The sequence below is a fragment of the Rattus norvegicus genome, chromosome 19 (genome assembly GCF_036323735.1).
Source record: "Rattus norvegicus strain BN/NHsdMcwi chromosome 19, GRCr8, whole genome shotgun sequence".
Lineage (NCBI taxonomy): Eukaryota > Metazoa > Chordata > Mammalia > Rodentia > Muridae > Rattus > Rattus norvegicus.
In genome coordinates this window covers 44,204,947-44,228,501 of record NC_086037.1, presented here as the reverse complement: position 1 = coordinate 44,228,501, position 23,555 = coordinate 44,204,947, and the positions used below count along the sequence as shown (strand labels likewise).

The 23,555-nt window shown below is 42.7% G+C and overlaps 2 protein-coding genes across 3 annotated transcripts in view; one reads left to right on the top strand and one right to left on the bottom strand.

Annotated features, from left to right (window-relative positions):
- Frem3 (FRAS1 related extracellular matrix 3) overlaps positions 1 to 15,660 on the top strand; it is a 58,296-nt gene extending 42,636 nt beyond the window's left edge. Inside the window, exons 6-8 of the mRNA NM_001191699.1 lie at positions 6,814 to 7,065; positions 10,493 to 10,642; positions 15,211 to 15,660. Coding sequence (NP_001178628.1) covers positions 6,814 to 7,065; positions 10,493 to 10,642; positions 15,211 to 15,440 — 632 coding nt within the window. The 3' untranslated portion in view covers positions 15,441 to 15,660. The remainder of the gene's footprint in view (positions 1 to 6,813; positions 7,066 to 10,492; positions 10,643 to 15,210) is intronic.
- A 3,874-nt stretch (positions 15,661 to 19,534) lies between these two features.
- Positions 19,535 to 23,555, bottom strand: part of Smarca5 (SWI/SNF related, matrix associated, actin dependent regulator of chromatin, subfamily a, member 5) — a 36,503-nt gene continuing 32,482 nt past the window's right edge. Inside the window, exons 23-24 of one of the 2 annotated variants that reach the window (NM_001107419.1) lie at positions 21,787 to 21,894; positions 19,535 to 20,735 (exon numbers count right to left, since the gene is read on the bottom strand). In NM_001107419.1, coding sequence (NP_001100889.1) covers positions 20,670 to 20,735; positions 21,787 to 21,894 — 174 coding nt within the window. In that variant the 3' untranslated portion in view covers positions 19,535 to 20,669. Of the gene's footprint in view, positions 21,895 to 23,555 lie in introns of both variants that reach the window. The other variant, XM_063278020.1, reaches the window with a different exon arrangement.

Genomic DNA, 23,555 nt, shown 5'->3' with positions numbered 1-23,555 from the left:
ATCATCAGAGGGGTTGGGGATTTAGCTCAGTGGTAGAGCACTTGCCTAGCAAGCGCAAGGCCCTGGTTTCGGTCCCCAGCTCCGAAAAAAAAAAAAAAAAAAGAAAAGAAAAGAAAAAAGAATCATCAGATCCTACTACAAAAGCCTATATTCAATGAAACTGGAAAATCTGGAGAAAATAGACAATTTTCTGGACAAATACCAGGTACCAAAGTTAAATCAGGAACAGATAAACCATCTAAATGACCCCATAACTCCTAACGAGATAGAAGCAGTTATTAAAAGTCTCCCAACCAAAAAGAGCCCAGGTCCAGATGGGTTTAGGGCAGAATTCTATCAGACCTTCATAGAAGACCTAATATCAATACTGTCCAAACTATTCCACAAAATAGAAACAGATGGAGCACTACCGAATTCCTTCTATGAAGCCACAATTACTCTTATACCTAAACCACACAAAGACTCAACAAAGAAAGAGAACTTCAGACCAATTTCCCTTATGAATATCGACACAAAAATATTCAATAAAATTCTCAGAAACCGAATCCAAGAGCACATCAAAACAATCATCCATCATGATCAAGTAGGCTTCATCACAGGGATGCAGAGATGGTTCGATATACGAAAATCCATCAATGTAATCCACTAAGTAAACAAACTCAAAGAAAAAAACCACGTGATCATTTCACTAGATGCCAAGAAAGCATTTGACAAAATTTAACACCCCTTCATGATAAAAGTACTGGAAAGATCAGGAATTCAAGGCCCATACCTAAACATAGTAAAATGACCAAGATAAAAAACTCATGTGACAACAGATGCTGGCGAGGATGTGTAGAAAGAGGAACACTCCTTCATTGTTGGTGGGATTGCAGACTGGTACAACCATTCTGGAAATCAGTCTGGAGGTTCCTCAGAAAATTGGACATTCCACTACCTGAGGACCCAGCTATACCTCTCCTGGGCATATATCCAAATGACGCTCCAACATACAACAAAGACACGTGCTCCATTATGTTCATAGCAGCCTTATTTATAATAGCCAGAAGCTGGAAATATCCCAGATGCCCTTCAACAGAGGAATGGATACAGAAAATGTGGTACATCTACACAATTGAGTACTACTCAGCTATCAAAAACAATGACTTCGGGGCTGGAGAGATGGCTCAGCAGTTAAGAGCACTGACTGCTCTTCCAGAGGTCCTGAGTTCAAATCCCAGCAACCACATGGTGGCTCACAACCATCTGTAATGGGATCTGATGCCCTCTGCTGGCATGTCTGAAGACAGCTACAGTGTACTCATCTATAATAAATAAATAAATCTTTTAAAAAAATGACTTCATGAAATTCATAAGCAAATGGAATGAACTAGAAAATATCATCCTGAGTGAGGTAACCCAATCACAGAAAAACACACATGATATGCACTCACTGATAAGCGGATATTAGTCCAAAAGCTCAAATTACTGAAGATACAATCCACAGACCACATGAAGCTCAAGAAGAAGGATGACCAAAATGTGGATGCTTCACTCCTTCCTAAAAGGGGGAACAAAAATATTCATAGGAGGGGATATGGAGATGAAGTTTGGAGCAGAAACTGAAGGAACAGCCATTCAGAGCCTGCCTCACATGTGCCCCATACATATACAGCCACCAAGACTAGATAAGATTGATGAAGCTAAGAAGTGCATGCTGACAGGAACCAGATATAGATGTCAGCTGAGAGACACAGCCAGAGCATGTCAAATACAGAGGCAAATCCTAGCAGCAAACCACTGAACTGAGAATGGGACCCCCATTGGAGGAATTAAAGAAAGGACTGAAAGAGCTAAAGGGGCTTGCAGTCCCATAAGAACAACAACCAGAGCTCCCAGGGACTAAACCACAACCCAAAGATTGTACATGGACAGACCCATGGCTCTAACTGCATATGTAGCAATGGAAGGAGAAGCCCGTGCTCGCTTCGGCAGCACATATACTAAAATTGGAAGGAGAAGCCCTTGGTCCTGCCAAGGTTGGACCCCCATTGTAGGGGAATGTGGGGGGGAAGAGGGGGGAAGGCAGGTGAATGGGGAGGGGAACACCGTTATGGAAGAAGGGGAGGGGGATGGGATAGGGGGCTTATATCAGGGAAACCAGAAAATGGAATAACATTTGAAATGTAAATAAAAAAAATCCAATTAAAAAATAGTAAAAAAAAAAAGGTAACTTTTTAGTTAGTAATAGCAACTTGAAAGCTTGGAATTTTAATATTGAAACCCATTTTGTCAGCTTCTCTTTTCCAGTCTGAAGCCTCATCTGTCAGCAAGACAAACCTGTCTGAGATTCTGTCGTTCCCAGCAGGAGACCTAGTAACTCTAGGAAAAGGAAGGCCTGATTTTTACACATGAAATGGAAATAGCTGCAGCCTCAGAGGGAGGAGCTAGCTAAAGCAGGTTTGCTGCTGCTAAACTGATAAAAGTCACTGCTCACCATAAGCACCACCACAGAGATCTGACACAGACACATTTAAGCAGGAAGTATAATCCAAATGGCCTCTGTATCATTTAAAATAACGGAGGCTTGCCCAGTACCCGGACAACCACCCTGGGATCATGCCAGGTCCAGCCTCGACACAGGATTGGGGTTCTCAACTGGAAGCAGGGATATCTGGAAGGCGCATAATAAATATACACAGACTTCTCTTTGGGTACAAACTGACAGGCAATTTCAAGGCTTAAAGTCTCTCTCTCTCTCTCTCTCTCTCTCTCTCTCTCTCTCTCTCTCTCAGCTTGAGGCTGCACGCACTCTGGATTCTCTTGTGCACTCTGCTTTTTTTTTTTTTATTGCGGTTTTCTCTTCTCAAACTCCCACACTCGTTCACACCTCTGTTCATTACCCTTTCATTCTCACACACACTCTTCATACACACCTCACATTCTCTCTTCACTCACTCTTCACATTCTCTCCTCATGCTCTCCAGCCTTTCTCTTGCCCCAGTATTTTATTGATAATTCAAAAGTAGGTAGAAAAAAGACATTATATAATCATTGCCAAATTAAATTCAAAAGAATAACCACATCCCACAAAGAACTAAGAATTATAATTGTTCCCCAAAGTTTCAAGCTTCCCTATTCCCAGGCCTGTGGCCAAAATAATAATTGTAAAGTTATCATTATTTAAACTTTAAGTTTTAACTTATTATACTTCAGAGCTCAAAGCTCCGAGGTCAGCTACTTGCATTTTCCTGGGAAGCTCTAATGATAAATGACATGGGCAAAGCGGCCAGGCAGTGGCCAGAAAGAACCAAATTAACCCTTAACTCAGTGGTTCTGCTAGCTTTCTGTTCCTTGACTCTCGTACGAGTTCCAGTATTTTGACTTAGTTTACTAGTATATAATTTTATGTATTCTATACTTCCTTATCAAAGAATCACTCTCAAATGTTATATAAAACTTAATTCCTAACTTCAATAACTTTTTCCTTTCTTAGGGTCCCAATGTTGGCTCTAGTTCATTTTCTAATAATTTCTTTAAAGTTTCTATGCAAGTCAAGCATTAATCTGGAGCCACCATTGTGCAGTCATTACATTGTTTCCAAGATGAGAGCACACGGTATGCACCTGGGCCATTAGGACTGTGCTGTGCTGTGCCACTAGGCCTCAATGTCCAATTGTTTAAGAATCATAACATCAAGGAACATCTAGTTTCACAGAGTTCACCAGAGCATAAGGAGAAAGAAGTAGAAAAGTCATAATAGAATAATTATGCACACCAAGGCCAACTGAAAGGCAGTCACGCACAAATGAAATCTATACAGCCGTTGTCCAGGGCTAAGGGTAGGAGAAGTGGGAACAACCAGATTTTACAAAGAGCTGCTGCGGGCTACTGAGATGTCTCCATCCCGGCCTACTGTTGGCAGTCCCTGTCATCGTATGTTGTTCCCAGCATCATCACCCCCGGTGACCATGATGCCTTTGCTGTGGGCAGAGGTTGTCACTGTTTGACTGTCTCACAGGACAGCATACATCTTCGGCTGGCACTCTGGGCAGCATCAACCCTTGGCAGCTAGACTTAGAAGATCTGAGAGATTTTCATGCAGAGAGGAAGGTGGGAAAACTTACTTATCTTGGTGAGGCAGAGAGGAGCAGTTAAACCAACAGTGTCCACACTTTGGGCAGGCCCTGGTAGTGGCCAAGGAGTCGAGCAGTTCTTTGCCCAGTGGTCGGCGTTACCATACTTGAAGCAAACTGTGAATTGAGTGTGTTGGGGCCCAACCTCTTTAGAGACAGCCTCAGCTACTGCTACCAAAAGCTGGTATGTTGTCTGTCAGGGGAAACCTTTTTAATTAAACACCTTAAATGATATTTTAGCAGATCTCCCTGAAGATTTGAGTGCCATCATCTAATCTATTAAATGTACCATATTTTAAACCAACTACTTATTTTTAGTTACTGGCTTAAGGCTTAACCTTGACAACATATACAGAAGGCTAAAGCGTGTCCCTGTAAATGAATTACATTTGTACATAGCGTGATTCCAAGCATAGTTCTGGAGTCATTAAAGAATTCAATAATGTATCATTAATTTGTCTGTCTTAATTATCTTTAACAGTTACAAAAAGTTAGTAGCTTTTACAAGATTAAGATTTTACAATTTTATCCATGTTAAGTTTGAGCCTTAAAATCTTGAATTGGAAGGATTAATTGAAGATCCTTTAGTATCAAAATGAAACTTTTATATAAAGTGAGTCATACCAAAAAGCTGGTATTCTGTAAAGCACACAGTTGAAGAATCAAATAAGGTGCCCAGTCTCTCTTCGGACTGTGTTCATAGTTTAAAGTTTCATACTAAAGGGTCAGACGCAGACACATGCACACAATTTAAAAATTAAAAAACAAAAACCTAAAGTCATGCAAATATACAAAGTGCACTGAATCCCAGCTAAAGTCTCCTGATCAATCCTGCACTGTTTGAAAGCTGACAGGCAATCTCATATCTGTATGACAACAGCAGACAGGGAACGCTAATCAGAGAGTGAATGACCGTGTATGTAATGCTATGTCACTATGACATAGGAAAGCAGGGAAGGCAATTATGCTACAATTTCCTGGTCCTCATTCTCCCATCTGTTGATGGCTAAACCAGACGTAGCACCCTACATCCTCAGCTCATTTAGTTCCTAATCTAAACAAGCCAACTTCAACCTGCCCTACTGTGTGCTCTCGTGTGGTTTACCTAGTCTGTGGTTATCAACTAATGCTGGAAACTAAAACAACAGCACTCACTTTTTAACCAGCTATTACCCAAATAAAAGACACAGAAACCTCAAAAACTCCAGTAAGCTCTAAAGCCCTGAGCTGGGCAGACGTCAACTCTCTAAGCCTCCTCGGCCTCGAACACCAATCTGTTACTTACCGCATGTTTCGTTTGCACTGCTCCTGCCTTGGGCCAGCCCTCATGGCCATGACTTTGTTTCCTCCTCTCCTGACTCTCTCCTCCTGGTCCCTACCTGAGACCACAAGCCTGGGAACCTTTGCCCCACCCACCTCTCTTCTGCCCAGCTACAAGTTGTCAGTAACTTTTATTGACCATTCAAGGGAAATTGGGGGCAAGGCTTCCATAGCAAAAGCTGGTGTACATTAGAATCTTGGGGTAACCAAATCTTAGCCTACAGAATTCAGCCTTTGAACACATAGCAACCAAACGCTAATAGGATACAAGGGGGGTTAGTAAAGAAAATGCCAACATGACCACTCCGTGATATGGTTAAAGGAAAGGTTTTTATTGTGCATAAGAGAAAATATTCAGAGACATCTGGAAGAGTCTAGAGCAGAGAGAAATAGAAAAAGAACGGACATGGGCAGGGTTGTCTGAGAGAAAGGAGAGAATAGCAGGAGATAGAGAGTAAGAGAGAGAACACTGACAACAGTGGACAAGGCGACCTCGCTCTTACAAAGAGAACCGACTAGTATGGGAGGAGGGGAGCAAGGACTTCAGAATATACAGCAAGTACTTGTGGGTAGGGACCAAGGGAACCTGGAGGCCAGTGTGGGCTTTGAAGTGCAGCCACAGTATGTGTTAATAGCGTCATATGTCCCTCCTGTCAGAGGTAAGGGAATGGGCTCTTTCACAAGCTCCTGACTGTAACCAAAGGGGTCTTTTCTATGCTCATCCCAGTCCCTGAATAATGACATGGAGACTCTATTTATTAATTAATGCCATTGACCTTATAGCTAGGCATCATTCCCTACTAACAACTTATATTAACCAATTTATACTATTCTACATGTCTCCAACTTCCTCCAAGTCTGGGTGGCAAATCTCTAGCCTTTGACTTCTTCCCAGAGTTCCTATCTCTGCCAGTTGTCCCACCTTAGGATCCCACCTTTTGCTGTAGGCCATAGGCTTTTCATTTTAACCAATCAGAAGATGCCTTAGACCGGCAAGGAAGGACAAAGACATAGCTCCCCACAGTACAAGAACACTCCTCCAACACATGAGGAGGGATGGCTATTATCTAACAGCCAGAAGCCTTTCTATCATCCCAGTTAAGCTGAGCCTATTCTCAATTTTAGGCCCAGCGGGTGAGCCTGCCCTTTTATTGGGGGTAGGGGTGGAATACCTTCGAACTTGGCATCTACTTAAAGACCAGTAGATGTGCACCATGTCAAGATAGTAGTCCAGGTGGAAGCCTGACAACTGCAATATTAATACTCATGAATGGAAAGGGATGTAACTCAGCTGACCGCTATTCATAAACACACGGATGATCCCGGAAGAAATTCCCACTAGGAATTGTTCCTTCTCACCTTCCCTGTTGGCCTGCAGGTTCTGCCGCTGGCACAATTCCTTCCATGGAGCTATCTCTGTCTGATTACATCTCAAGACCAGAAGATAATAGGAGCAGGCTCCACTTTGAGAAGGAGGAGCGCGAGAAGACCTGCCAGGTCCTGATTATCAACGACTCCCTTTACGAAGAGGAGGAGTCCTTCAGCATTGCCCTGAGCCTGCCCATGGGAGGGCGGCTGGGAGCCCGATTCCCCACTGCCAGGGTAACCATCCTGGCTGACAGAGAGGACGGTAAGTCCCCCTTCTGCTCTAAGCGGTGATCAGCTTTGCTCTCACAGTTACAATGTAAATTGTACAATTTTTAGATGGGTCCCGTGTAGCTCTGGTTTGCCTCAAACTCACTAGATAGCCAAGGATAGCCCTGAACTTCTGATCTTGCTTATGTCTGCCTCCTGAGTGAGCTGACCCTGAGGGTAAGAGAGCAGGAGAGCTGCCCCCCTCCTGCTGATGGCGGCACTGGTGGCCTAGCCAGAGCTGCTGGAGAGCTCACCCTGCAGGTCTGGATAGGGGAAGGCTGACCAGCTCATCTACCACCCAGGCCCAGTTCCAGGACTCTGAATCGACTCACGCCAAATCTATATCATCTAAGAATGGTTGGGATGCACGAAAGGGCCAGTCCTGCTGTTCCAAACCCGCAGGATCTCCATGGCACAGGGCAACATCAGGATAACTGGGAGGAGCCCCGGTGAGGATCCAGTATTGATGGTGTCACAGAAGCCAGAGATCTCGAACCAGAGACTCATTGCAAAGAACATTCGCAAGTGAAGCTGTGTGGACAGAGGGACACACTGCGGGACACACTGTGACAACATTACAGCTTCCACCATGAGATGTTTCCTATGCTTTGGTTTGGGGTGTGTGCGTGTGTGTGTGTGTGTGTGTGTGTTTTATTTTGGGGGGATGCAAAGGCGAAGGGTGGATATGAGGGGGCAGGGAGATGAGCAAGACTGGGGTGCATGATGTGAAACTCACAAAGAATCAGTAAGTTAAAAAAGAAAACGAGAAGCCAGTAGTGGTGATACACAGAGGCAGATCTCTGGGTTTGAGGCCAGCCTGGTCTACAGAGAGTTCCAAGACAGCCAGGGCTACACAGAGAAACCTTGCCTTAAAAAACTAGAAGTAGGGGTTGGGGATTTAGCTCAGCGGTAGAGGGCTTGCCTAAGAAGCGCAAGGCCCTGGGTTCGGTCCCCAGCTCCGAAAAAAAAAAAAAAAACTAGAAGTAGGAAGAGGGGGAGAAGGGGGACAAGGGGGAAGAGAAGGGGAAGGAAGAGAAGGAGGAAGAGGAAGAAGCAAAAGAAGAAGAGGAAAAATGAAAAAATCAAAAGAAGCAGAGAGAGTGAGAAGTGAATGATAATGATAATGATAATAATAATAATAATAATAATAATAATAATAATAATAATAGACTTCAATCCCCCTGCTTCAGCTCTCTGGAGTTGGTCTTGCTCTGCCTGAAAGACCCTAGTCCAGGACATAAGCTATTGGCTGCTTTTATGAACAGAAAACTGAGAGGACCCTGCTGGGATTGTGCTGTCTTCCCAGTCTATCCAGAGTGGGGAGGTTTCCACAGGCGCTGCCGAGCCAGCACCAGCTGCTCTGGTCCAAGTGCGCCACCTGGAGGCTGGGACACTCTCAACAGAGGGCATCCCCTAATGTTTCCGGTTTAGGTGGGATTGACAGGCGAGCAATTCAAATGGTGACATTTCAACCTTATCAAGAAACTGCAAACAAGAGATGCCCAGATGTGAGAGTGACAGGCTTCCTAAGATGCCACCACATTTCCACAACAGATAAATTGGCTTTGCATCCATCCAAGACCAGAGAGGACCAACAACACGAGATGTCTGTCAAGAAAGACCTGCCTGAGCGCTTGCCTAGGAAGCGCAAGGCCCTGGGTTCGGTCCCCAGCTCTGAAAAATAGAACTAAAAAAAAAAAAAAAAAAAAAAAAAGAAAGACCTGCCTGGCAGATCCATGAAGTTTTATGTGTACAGACATAAAACTAGGAGAGAAACTGTTTATGGGAACAAAATGGGCTAAAGGGAGGGGGCTGAGTACAAAAGGGGGAGTAGCCAGAATATGCTCAAAGCACGTTATATAGTTGGTGGGGTTGGAATTTTGGGTACAGAAACAGAAGGTGGCCTGGACACCCTTCCCTGGATGCTGCCTGTTGTCAGTTTCCAGTGACCATTCCCACAGTTATAAACCACGAAGCACATCTCACAGAATCCACAATTTCCTGAGAAAATTCAACATGGCTTTCAGAGCTGAAACCCTGGGTTCCCAGTTCCCAGTAATGTTTCATCAAAGCCTTGAAGAACACCCAGTCGTCAAAATAGCTCACCCCAGCTCAGAGAGGATCACCAGTCACTCACTCGTGCTATGGGGAGCATAGCACAAGCTCTTGAGTCTAACTGGGGAGCAAGGAACTCCATGGAGCATGGTTCTGGTGACTTCTGAGGAAAAGAACAAAACCAGACTCAAGTCGGACTGTGCGGTCAGAGGCCAGTATGCCACGCAGAACCTTCTGTAAAGTTTACCCGCACTTCTAAGTTCGACTAAAATGAGTCTGACTTCTACTCTCCCGACACTTGTTCACTTGGATTAAAACACACGCTCTCGCTGAGTATACTTACAAGGGAACCATCTCCTTGACTCCGTACCTGTGGCTTTCTGTCTTTCTATCCCCAGGGTTATTCCTCCATGCTGAAGCTTCCTGACTTTTAAAAAAAACACGTTTAGGACAGAATATATCTGGTGTTAGGAGCTAAACTTCCTAAAACTCAATTTTATTACATTTATTTATCTACCTATGTATCTATCTGTCTTTCTATCTGTCGTCCAACTATTTTGTTGGGAGTGTGTGTCACAGCCCGTGCAGCTCAGAGGACACTTGCAGAAGTCGACTCTCTCCTTCTACCATAAAAGTTAATTGTGGGGAGAGGGGCTTCACCTACAATACTCGCCAGACCTGACCATCATATAAACTATAGTTGGGTTGTCAGGTCAGAGTGTGAGTCTAGTATATTTACTTGGCCAATCTTAACATTCTCTTTATCAAAGGTTCCCTTCCTTCTAGAAGATGTTTGCTTCCTGGAAGCTGGTGCCCGCTCTGTCCTCCTTGAGCTTCCCTCCTCAAATCCACTTCCACCACGCTGGGGAGCTTTTCTGGCGTCTCAGCTAACAAGAGTCCCACCGTCCCAGCTCCAGATTGCCGTCTGTCCCTGCAGTCAACAAATACTACGGGAAAAAAAATACACAGTAGTTGGCCCCAAATTCGGAACAGTGGCTCAACTGTTTCTTAAGAGAAAGCAAAGCATGAATTTCACCTCTACATTTCCAAAACAGTAGTTGGCAGCCTGATTCCGCTTGACCGACTGAGTTCCCTACTACTTGACAGGAAGCCCTTAAACAGAAGAGGAAGTGGAGCCCCAACCCAAAGAGTCACAGCATGTTGTCCACTGACTTGGTTCTTTGAGTTCTGGGTTTTTTGTTTTCTTGGGTATTTTTCCCCCTGCCGGAGGAGGCCTGTGATCTGTGTGATCTGACATGTGTGGCAGGTGGGACAAATGTCTAGGCCCACATGGGCCAGCAAAGACAGAAAGTACACCTGGCAGGCCATCGCATCCTTTCTTAGCTTGTCCCTTTGTACCTCCCTAGAGCCCGCTCTGCACTTTGAATACTCCGAGTACCACGTTGAGGAAAGTGCTGGCTCTGTGGAGGTAGCCATCTGGAGAAGAGGCACTGACCTTTCGCTAGCGTCTTCTGTTGTCCTGCGCTCTAGGAGGACAGAGCAACAGGCAGCAGAAGGTGAGAGCAGCGTGGGAAGGCTATATCATCACTATTCATGTTAATGGTGGGGGCTGATCTGTCATGGGCCAGCATGCCAGGTCGTTGGTGGTGGGCTCTGGTTCTGTCCCTTTATCAGAATATACATATAGCTTATCTATGCAAAGGCATCCTGAGACCGCAGCCTAGATGATTGATTTGTTACCGAAATGCTTTTCCTCAACTCAGATTAAATTTTCCAAAGTTCAGGATGTTTATCGAGACCTTACAGTGCTCAGCAACAACATGTGGGCTGGAGCGGGCAGATGAGGTGGGCGCGGGAGAAGGGATAAGGAGGGGCGACAGCTCAGTCAGTAAAGTGCCCGCCATCCAAGCCTGAGGACCTGGATTCAGTCCCCTGCACCCGCATAAGCAAGGCAATGAACACCTCGGAGGACCTCGGGCGCGGGGCCAGGCAGTGTAGCCGAATCAGCACGTTCCGGGGCAGTAGGAGACCCTGTCGTGTAAAACTCTCTCCTAAGGAGCAATAGCTGAGGTCTTGTGAAAGAACTGCTTAGTAGCTGGACAAGTCCAACTTCAGGAAGATTCTAAGTCACCTTTGAAGGAAGAGTTTCACTTCCAAGTCCAGCGTTTCTGTTGTCTTTCAGTAATTGTTCTCGGGCCCTCTTCCTTTGTGTTTCCTGATTCGGGTAATGAAGGTCTACCTGGCAGCCAGTGTAGAAGACTCTGAATCCCACATCCTCCTGCAAGCCTGTTGGTTGCTTCATCATAAAAGTAAAACCAGATGCAGGGCATGGTGGCACACATCTTTAATGCCAGCACTGAGGGGCGGGGGAAGGTGGGGAGCAGAGGCAGTCAGATCTCTGGGAGATCAGCAAGGTCTACAAAGCAGGTCAAGGATAGCCAGGGCTTTACACAGAGAAACTTCGCCTCAAAAAAGGGGAAAACAGTAGGACCCAACAGAAATAGACATCTCATTTCCGCTGGAATCTTTTAGTGTTCCAGGACACCCCCAGCCAGCATACCTCAGGGCCAGCAGCCTATGTATCTAAAAAACATGGCAATACTTTGATATAGAAGAAAAAGCTTGGGCTGGAGAGATGTTCAGAGGTTAAGAGCACTGAGTGCTCTTCCAGAGGTCCTGAGTTCAAATCCCAGCAACCACATAGTGGCTCACAACCATCTATAATGGGATCTGATGCCCTCTTTCCGCGTGCAGATAATACTCTCATACGTAAAACAAATAACTTTTGAAGCAAAATCCCTGTAAACAAACAAATAGAATCTAGTAACAATCTAAACATTTGCAGTAACTAACCAGACATACTCACAGCAAAATGCATGAAATATGAACATAGTATCATGATATTCCCAGAAATAGTTCAAGAAAATGATCAGTGCCTGTTTGCTTAGACTCGGAAAACTGACATTACAACAGTCACTAAATACATCAGAGGAAATACGTGAAATCAGCAATGATGACCCTGACTAGTTCATCTATTACATTTCCAAAAATTACCTGTGCATATGTGTGTGCGTGTGCAAGATGTGTGTGCCAGGACACGGTGCCACAGTATACACAGGAAGCTCCAGGGACGGTTTTGGGGGATCACTTCTCTCCCTCCACCTGTCTGTGGTTTCAGGGATCAAATTCATCAAGGGTTTCCATCCACTGAACCATCTCACCTGTCCACCTGTCTTTAATTTGCAGACGGGTTCATTTCTTGCTCTCTACATATGTCTATGAAATGAAGAACTGAACAGGCAAACTGGTTCACTGGACCCTTTGGCTTATAATTTGGAGGAGACATTTAAACTGGTTTAGCCTTTGCATAGAAGTCCTACTACCTTGGGGACCAGAACTCATGGTTTTCAGAGTGGTGGGTGACTCACATGTCTAAACAGGAGAGACACAGAGACAATGACTCAGACCAGGTACTCTATAGAAGCTGCTCAGACGGTAATACTCATTTTGCATATGTATTTTTAAAATAAATTTATAATTTTAAATAAGCTATTTAAATAAATATTTAAATACATATTTTTAAATAGATAAACAGCTGTACTCTTCACTCTATATGCTCAGTGCCCAATGCTTGCCAGATAGCTTGCTGCTGTGACTGCATAACTTATTGTCTCCAGTGGCCGCAATGACCTTGAGAGCAGCTGTAACTATGTCCATTTGCAGTTGAAGGCACTGAGGCCACATGAGGTTGACAAATACGCAATAAAGGAATGACCCAAAATGTGACTTAGACGCACGGGAAGCGAAGTCCTCTCTCTCTCTTACTCCCTGCTTGGAGGTTTTCATCACAGTTGTGTATTTTCTATTAATGCCGTCATTTATTTAATGCTCCTCAGTGAAACCATCTCCAACTGACAGAAAAGTACCACAAGTCACACACACTTTTTCCCTCAGCCATCGAGAGAAAGTTGCCGGTAAATCTAGAATCATCACTAAAAACTCAGCATGTGATTGCTAAGCAAATATTCTCTCACACAGCTACAACACCGGCATCGAACCAGGAAACAAACTTGACACATTCCTACAGTCTAATCCGCCAACGGGCCTCAAATCACAAGTAACCCAACTCAAGATCTCACTTATGTTTAGTTGTCTGGTCTGTTTTAATCTCTTTTTTTTTTCTTTATTAACTTGAGTATTTCTTATTTACATTTTGATTGTTATTCCCCTTCCCGGTTTCCAGGCCAACATCCCCCTCCCCTTCTATATGGGCTTCCCCTCTCCATCCTCCCCCCCATTACGGCCCTCCCCCCACAATCACGTTCACTGGGGGTCCAGTCTTGACAGGACCAAGGGCTTCCCCTTCCACTGGTGCTCTTACTAGGCTATTCATTGCTACCTATGAGGTCAGAGTCCAGGGTCAGTCCATGTATAGTCTTTAGGTAGTGGCTTAGTCCCTGGAAGCCCTGGTTGGTTAGCATTGTTGTTCATATGGGGTCTCGAGCCCCTTCAAGCTCTTCCAGTCCTTTCTCTGATTCCTTCAACTCGGGTCCCGTTCTCACTTCAGTGGTTTACTGCTGGCATTCGCCTCTGTATTTGCTGTATTCTGGATGTCTCTCAGGAGAGATCTACATCCAGTTCCTGTCAGTCTGCACTTCTTTGCTTCATCCATATTATCTAGTTTGGTGGCTGTATATGTATGGGCCACATGTGGGGCAGGCTCTGAATGGGTGTTCCTTCTGTCTCTGTTCTAAACTTTGCCTCCCTATTCCCTGCCAAGGGTATTCTTATTCCCCTTTTAAAGAAGGAGTGAAGCATTCGCATTTTGGTCATCCTTCTTGAGTTTCATGTGTTCTGTGTATCTAGGGTAATTTCTTTATGGTTTTACATATGTGTGTTTTGATTGCATGAAGATCTGTGAACCACATGCTTGGCACCAGAAGAGGGTATCAGATCTCTGGGACTGCAGTAGAAGAGGATTGTGAGCAGGCATGTATGTGGCTGCTGAAATGGAACCCAGGTCTCCTGAAAGATCAGCCATTGTCCTTAACTGACAAGTCATCTCTCCAGCCCCTCTTTAATTTCTAGCAATGTAAAAGTTTCTTCCTCATCGCTCCTGCTTCCTTTCTGACTCTTCTTTCTGAGGCCAGATTCATCAGGTGTTGTGCTGTGGGAAGACACAGCCTAAAAGTGAGAGGCATCATTTCCTGGATTTGGGTCTTGGGCTATAGAAGAGAGGGATATGGGAAACAAGGATGCATTTGTTCCCTCTCTGCCCTTCACCAAGGATGTCTATCCTTTTAGGTTTTGGTTCCTTGACATCTCTATAATGATGGACTATAACCTGGAATTGGGAGCTAAAATGAAACCTTCCTAGCCTAAGGTGCTTTGCTCAGGGTACTTTATCACAGCAGTGGGAGGGGAAATGAGTGCACCATTCTCGTTTGCTTTCCACAGCATTCTCCTGGCTGCAGTGGCAAGCGCGTTGCTGACTGAGCCATCCCCTTAGCATCTCCCCCCAGCCCCACACCTTTTTCCTTTAACGCTCGTCACCCTGCTGTTTTCCAAGATGCCGAGCTAGTCTTTCTAATATACAGAATGTCTCAACTCAGCTTTGCCTGGTTTCCTCATGGAGAGACTGAAATGACACGTCTTCAGCAAGACTGTCACTGTCCTTTAAATAAGTCCCCAAGAATCTAAATGGTCAGGTGTGCCAGTCTGCCAAAATGGCTGGTGAGACAAGGCAGGGAACGGCAGGACTCCACTGCTTAGTAAAAGTGAACTGGGACCTTTCAAGCCTGAACTAGAGACATGGAGCCTCATTAAATATGTTACCTTCAAGACGGAGTTTAAAGGGCAAGTTTTTATTTCCAACTGAAGCTGCCTCTTCCATGTAACGTGTGGAGTCTCTGTGGAAGTCAGCAGAAGGTGACAGCCTTGTCTGGTAGGGGTGGTACGTGGGCATGGAATGGGGAACTACACGTTTGTTTACATAGATTTCCCGCCCCTTCTGGGAATCCACTGCAATCACGAATCTGATAATACTAACCACAGACAGCATGGCCTCAAGAGTTACATTAAAAACCCAGTCTCACTACTGCCTTTTCTCTCCTCCCTACACCAGCGGGAACAGACTATATTGGTGTCAGCCAAAATCTGCACTTTCGCCCGGGAGTGAGTGTGCAGAGACTCCGAGTGACAATTCTTGATGACCTCCCACAGCCTGCCTTTGAGGGTCCAGAGATGTTTGAATTGCTTCTCCAGATGCCTACAGGTGCAGTGCTTGGAGAACCAAATAAAACCACTGTTACCATCGATGACAGCACCACCAACTGTGAAGAGGAGTGTGTGTAGTCCCTTGGACTAAATGAGACCTTGAATTGGGGAACAGTATCCTAGATGTTTCCCAACACAAACTAAAGATACGGCATTCCAGAGCTTAGTAACTCCGCTGTAACAATATTACCCTATGGTGTTTTGTGAATAGTCTGACTGCATGGACACAGAAATATCTATACAGAGGATTGAGCCAATAAAAAAGGAAACTTTGTTTCACTTGTTTTTAGACCAACAAAACCCATGGTCATCAATTAAATCAGCCAGCGTTCTGTTTACTAACTGATGCTGAAACCTGCAGATAATACCAAACTCCTTCTTGCCAACTACTTCACTTCTATCCACAAGCCTTCATCAAAGCAATTAGCTATCTTCTATTTCCCACTCTTCCATGTAAAGGACAATAAACAGTAACAAGAGAAAACCATGAGCAGCAGAAAAGACAAGGAAAAAAATTTTAAGATTTGCATGGCTCCCAGAATACCCAGTAAGTTAACTAATTTTAAATTGGCATTTAATCATTCCATACCTTAGTAATGCTACATAAATCAAAATTCCCAAATTACTTTTCATTTTTTAAGAGTTCTTTATAGCTCTGGCTGTCCTGGAACTCACTATGCAGACCAGACTGGTCTCGAACTCACAGAGAAGCACCTGTCTCTGTCACTTCAGTGCTGAGATTAAAGGCATACATCACGCCAAGTTATTTCTAAGCCACATCTCTGTGCCCCACTATATCTGTTTTCTATCAGACACGTGTAAACTGATTTCCAAGCCTACGTGGGACCTAAATCTCGACTTGACACACCCCGAGTAAGAAGGCTCCTAACTGAGGTGATTTGGATGGGTAATGGCATGATTTCCATCAGCCGAAGCTTAGCAGCTGTCCTGGAGTCCGGGTTTCCCAGTCCAAGGGAAACCTACCATGTGCCTGCAGTTTCTAAGAAAAGCCTTTTCCAGTTTTCATTCCACCAGAAAAACCATAGCTCTGCTAACCCATCTCCCACCCCAAAAAAATCTTTTAATCATATTTCATTTTTATTTATTTATTACGAATATGGGTGTTTTGCCCGCATATATGTCTGTGTTCCACATGCATGCAGTGCCCACAAGGCCAGAAGAGGGCTTTGGATTTGCTGCAATTGAAGTCACAAAGTCACAATGTGGCTGCTGGGAATCAAACCTGAGTCCTCTGGAAGAGTGGGTAGTATTATATGTTGAGCCATCTCTACCACCAAAAAACAAAAACAATTTAAAAAAAATTTTTACATCAGATCCCATTACAGATGGCTGTGAGCCACCATGTGGTTGTTGTTGGAAACTGAACTCAGGACCTCTGGAAGAGCAGTCATTGCTCTTAATGGCTAAACCATCTCTCCAGTCCCCCAAATCTTTTAAAACCACTTAGCAAGTATTGATCTAATCTTCTATAGGTCATAATACTAGCATCGGTACCCCATAATATTAGGAAGAGCACTGTGAACTGTGAGCTGTTGGCCTTGCCAGGCTCCATCTAGGCTCTGACTCTGTCCAGCATGGATTTCACACTGAGACTCTGTGCCTCAATAGGGAGAATGGAAAAAGCTGAAGATTGAAGTCCATCCTCAGTGACTTTCAGAAAATCCTTTGTGTCTCTTACTCTTAAATTGAGGAATTAAGCTTCAAGTGAATGGGGTGTTGAGACATTTGTCTCATGGAGAGACTTCAAATAATACTCCCCATGTTAGTCTGTTGTACTGTCTCCTCACACTTCCTTCACAGGCGGCTTTGTGAACGGAGGGTTCACAACCCCACAGCATTAAAAGGGAACCCTCTCCATTATAGGCAACATTAACTTAGAGGAGAAAGGGATTTATTTTAGCTTCAAATTGCAGGTTGCAGTCCGTTACTGTGGGTAAGGCAGGGTAGGACCTTCCAACAGCTTCTATCACATCCACAATCAGGAGCAGAAAATATGAGCGCATCCACGCTGTCTGCTTCCTAGCTTTCTTTAGTTTTGGACCCAACTTAGCAGCTGCCACTAACAATGATGCTGATCTTCCCACATCAATTAGCAATAAAACAACCTCCCAACCTCCTTAGTAACATCCCCACAGGCCAGCTTCAGAGTCTAGAAGACTCCTGAGACTCTATTCCCAGGTCAAAGCCTGGCAACCGGAGTTCCATCCTCAAGACCCATGTGGCAAAAGGCCAGTGCTGAATCCAAAAAGCCGCCCTATTACTGCCACACGTGTTGTGGCACATGTGTGTCCATACACCGGCACGCATGCACGCGCGCACACACAAGCGCAAACACACACAAATTAAATAAATGTAATTTAAGACTCTTCCCAGGTTAGTCTAGGTTATGCAAAGTTGATAGCTAAAAACTAGCTGGCACGTCAGCCTTCGTTTAATTATTCAGACTTATCCAAATGTTCAACCTCCTTTACTGTCTGAGACATTCGACTGATTAAAGTTGAGAGCAGGAAAAGTTAATTGTTTTAAGTTGTTACAGTTATTCCATTAAAGTGGAAGGGAAACACTAACCCATGGATGTTCTGAGGCCTTCTAAATGACATAATCTCAAATTCAACATGCCTGTATGTAGCCCGTTAACTTCTGGGTCACAACCTGTGATTTACTTTTAGGACTGTGGGACACTGACGCCAGAGCCTGTGCATACCTGCCATACTAGTGATTCTCCTCACAGACTGCCACTGCCGACACCACCGGTGCCACGTCCTAAAGAAACACAGTTCTAATGTAGTTAGACTCGAGTTAAATGCTAACATTTAGTAATCTAACTGGCTAGGTATATTAGAGCATGCCTGTAATCTCAGCCCTTGGGAGGTACATGAGAATTACATGGGAAAAATTAGTAATGAAGCATTCTTCCTGAAAAATATACTTTTTTCTCTTTTTTCCCCCTGGAGCTGATGACTGAACACAGGTAGGCAAGCGCTCTACCACGGAGACAATCCGCAACCCCACTTTTCTTTTTCTCAGTCTAGGTATTATATGCACTGTCTTCCACCCAGGATCACAGCTAGAACGCTGAAGCAGAGGGCTCACTTGTTCAGGACCAGCCTGGAAGCACTGGCTGGCTACCTAGAAACATTACCGCTCAGTGGTTCCGCAGTGTGGGGAGACAGGCGGACTCTTTCACTGGTAAGGAAGTCTGCTGCTACAGCCACTAAGATTTCCTTTTCCTTTAGCAAAATACCTTGAAGCATTGCTTTCCTAAGTCTACTCTATGCATCACATCTCAACAGCTCGGTGCAATGCCTCCACTGTGCTCGTCTGTGGTGTGGCTCCCAGTTCATCCTCACCAGCAACCTCTCCTCAAGATAGGGGTAGCTCAGGGTTAAAGCACTCTTTCCTTCCTTCTAGAGGAGCATGGAGTGCTATGCAAATGGACTCTAGAACAAATGTCCAGCACTGGCCAAATCATAATGCTAATTTTTTTCACTTAAGATTTCCCTTATACTTCTATTTTTAAATATCCAGGTCTTAACAGACACATGCTCAGTTCAGCTTCCTTCACGCACAGCACCTCCCAATTTCCTCCCATCTTCCAAACTCAATTTTGTGACCTTGTTTATATAGTTTTCTTCAATCTTAAAATGCTTTTGATTATTTCTTCCAAAATGAGGGCACATCTAAGGATCAATATTAACTAACTCTGAATAATGAAAATTCAAATTGCTCTACTAGTTTCTGGACTGTTTGCATGTCCCTGACACCAGCAACCCTACATTAAGAAAACATCAGACCGTCATAGTACACACAGCAGTCTTTTTAGTGACTCGTGTACACACAAAAATTAAGTTTCAGAGAGAGATCTAAGAAAAACTGACTATCCTTATAGGGAAAGATTGAAGTTATAAACCTTTAAAGAATAAATGGGGAGGGGAGGATAAAGATATGGCTCCGTGGTTAAGAGCACTGACTGCTCTTCCAGAGGTCCTAGTTCAATTCCCAGCAACCACATAGGGGCTCACAACCATCTGTAATAAGATCTGATGCCCTCTTCTGGTGTGTCTGAAGACAGCGACAGTGTACTCACATATATAAAATAAATAAATCTTAAAAAAAAAAATTGGGGAAAAGTTCAAAGAAATGGAAAGAAAAGACCACTTTAAGGATTATAAAAGTTATATTTATTCACGATGCTACATTTATTGCATTCCCTTAGAAAAATGGAGAACTGCTTATGTACCCAATTTGCACATATAAAACTTTATACAAATGATGTGTAGCACATAAAGGCCTCTGGGTATTCCTGCTTCAAGGTCTCCAGTTCACCAGTCTATTCCATAGAAAATAAAAACTGGAATTATACTCCATCTTGCTACTAAGACTTAGAAGTTATTTGTAAAATATAATAAAATAAAATTTTCATTTACTCTAAAAACTCAAAAAATACTATAAACTGAGAGGGTACATTCTATTAGTATTATAACAGTATGACAAATTCTCACCTCATTTTGGCTTGGTCATTCAAATTAAAAAAAAAAATCACCTCACTTCTGACATTATCTTTCTAAGTTGTGGCTGCTGCAGGCCATTTGTCAAAATATTTTCCAAATACTTAAAAAAATTCCTTTTACAAAATAATACATTACCTTAAAGAACCAGAAAATACTAAATGTCTTTGGCTATACAACTAAAAAAGGCCATTCATCCAACAAAATAGGGCACATTCACATCAGAACCATAGAAACAGAAAGTGTAACAGAAATATGCACAGAAAATTAATATGTCTTGCCTTACCCCCATTCTATAATAAGCAAGAATGCAATTTACACAATCTTTCCAGATGAGACTCAATAGTACTACCAAAAAAAAAAAAAAAAAAAAAATCAGCAAAGAATGTGAAGTAATTACAAACCAGGTAGAAGGGACCAATCAAATGTTATTTGCATTTTTTTTTTTTACTTGTTTGCTTGTTTTTAAGCCATACAAGTGTTAAAGTAGCTGATAAAAAGCCACAATCCTCACAAATGAAACTATTAGAAAAATAAATCAAATGAAACATTTATTAATAAATGAAGCCTGTTTTATTACTTCAATTGTTAATGATAAAAAAAATTTCAGCACAGCTGTTGCATTTAAAAAAGGGAAACTACATACTATGTTTCTAGCTCAGTAAGCAGATGACCTCATGTCTCTGAATGACAGTAACAGTTGAGCACTGTACAGAACATCTTATGAAGACCCGTAAATTAAAGAACTACTAGTTAGTGATTATAAGACAAAACGCATTCATAGTTTCAGCTTCTTTTTTCTTCCTCGGCCATCAGGGGCACCATCCATCTTACGTTTCTGTGTCTATAAACAAACAGAACAATTAGTTCTCAAACATGATGCAGCATGGTAGCAGTGACTGCATATGACTGACAGCCTAAGACTCTTCTGCAGGGCTTCATAACAAATCTTTCAAAACTACTATCAAATCTCCAAATAATTTACTGCTGCTGACTAACAGGATGCCTATTTCCTCCTGAAATATTTACATTCAAACTAACACAGTACTAAACTTAGAATCAAACTTAGAATCAAACTAAACTTAAATCAAAGCTTAGAAGACGGGGGCTGGAGCGATGGCTCAGTGGTTAAGAGCACTGACTGCTCTTCCAGAGGTCCTGAGTTCAATTTCCAGCAACCACATGGTGGCTCACAACCATCTGTAATGGGATCTGATGTCCTCTTCTGGTGTGTTTGAAGACGGCTACAGTGTACTCATATATATAAAATAAATAAACCTTTAAAAAAAAAAAACTTAGAAGACTGCCATAGAACTTGTCAAGCCACCATGTTCAATATTCTAATACTCCTTAAAAGTCTCCTAAAATTTCAAGCATTCTCAAGAACAAGTGAGTACTTTTGGCAATCAGAAGAGTTTCTTTTAGCTCCTCAGAGTAACATGGTTTTCTATATTTAGTGTATCAAACCCAGTTTATATTTTAAGGCAACTCAAATGTATTATTTACAAAGGAAAAACAAAACAATGTTCAAATACTTTAAAAGTTGGTTGTGGTGGGTTTGCGGGACAAATGGCTGGTGGGTAAACTGCTTGTCATGCAAGTCTAAGGGCCTGAGCTCTGATCCCCAAATCCAGTAAAATCCTAAAACCCAATGATGGTGCATGGGTCTGGAAAAGAAGAGTTGCTTACAACAGCCTACCTAGCAAAATGGCAAGCTGCAAATTCAGTGTGACTCTTTAATCAAAAAATAAAGGGGCATCTGATTGTCAACCTCTGCGCCCCACACAGTGAGTATTACTACACATACATATATGGATAATACACACACACATGCACATACACACTACTGTGCATAAAACACCCAAAACTGTATGATTCACATAATCTGTACTCACGGAAGGCTTTGGTCCTCTTTTCTTTTTCTCTGCCTTCTCCTTTTCTTCTAGTTCCATATTTTCCCTTTCAATCAAAGTAATTAAGGTATTACACCTCCTCTGGAGCTCCTGCATTACAAATATATATATGATAAACTTGTTTTTTCCAAGTACATGCTGATAGGACTTCTCTATCTAAATATGTATTTTAACAAATACAAAAATCCCTTAAATATCCATAGTAGATTAAAAAACAAAAGGAAGTTCACTTTTTCTCACAGACCACACTATGAGGATTCAAAAACTCCAAGGATTTAATGTTTTTACTTCATTCTTTTTAAGCTGCACTAACACGGCTGGGGGTGTAGCTCTGTGGTAATATGCCAATAAGCAAACAAAAGTATAGTGTATATTCTTCACAAACTGTTCCTTCGTTTATCATGTAGGTACTAACACAACATCTCGTACATTTAATAACTATGCCAAGGAACTCTGGACTACTTATATTTAAAGATTAGCATACATAATTCAAAACCAAAACTAACCAGAACTTAAGAGATTAAAAAAAAATATTTTCTTTAAAAGCATCATCATCTTAGTTTATGGCCGTTATGCACATAGCTATAAAGCCCACTCCCATCCAAGCAGGAAGGCTAACACCCACGATGTATTTTATCTGCCTCCACTCTCTACAAATCTATGTGGCCGCCAGAAGAGATCTGAAGTGTAACGGAGAGTCAGCAGGTAACATGCAATGAGGTAAAGATCCATTTGCATCACTGCTTTGTTTATTTACAGGAAAAAAGTGTCTTTGTTTTTTTAATCTCTTATATGTAAGTAAAACTCCTACGCAAGCAGCCATAGTAAAATAATTCTAAACCACCTGATAGAAAAATCCATGCATGGCTTAGTAATGCTTACAATAAAAACCAAAGTTTTGTTTCCTTTCTAAAAAGTATAGTGCAAAGCCAGGTGGTAGAGCACACCTTTAATCCCAGCACTGAGGAGACAGAAGCAAACGACTCTATGAGTTTGAAGCCAGCCTGTCTATAGAGCAAGTTCCAGGACAGACAAGGCTACACAGAGAAATCTTGTCTCAAAAGGAAACAAAACAAAAGTATGGCACAGTACACACACGAAGGATGTGGTGCACAATGTCTTATCACGTTTACTGTAGCACACACTGCTGGCACAGTGAATCCTTTGCACTCCTGGTCAAAAACTATGCCTCTTATTTACCATAAAGACCTACATATGTTTATTTTGTATGCCTTAATATTAACATGCTAAGAAAGCAGTTTTCAGATCTGGCTTATGTGGTATGTGACACTATCTCACTAGCACTATTATGAAATAATTTCTTATATGTTATGCAAAAATAGTACCTTATATAAAAGAAACACAGTAAAGTTTATAGCAACTCAATCTTTCAACTAACCATATACTTATATATAAGTATCTTCAGGGCAGGTTCCATATGCTAGTTACATTTCTCTAAAGATGTCACAAAACTACAGTTCTACTACCAACTGAAAAGGAAAGCTATTTTTCAATGATCAAATGTGAAAATGCCACGGCATTGTACATTAACAAGATACTTCAAATGCATACACTTTCTTACTGCTGTATGTTTCAAACTCAAGACTTTTCAATTTTTGTTAAAGGTGTTGAAATACAGAAAGCAAGATACAATCCAAAGGTAAGCTTTCTTGAATTCTAATTTGATGATGTTAGAAATGGGCATCTCTTGTTAGAAACAGCCAGACATTAAAACTACAAACAAAACCCAG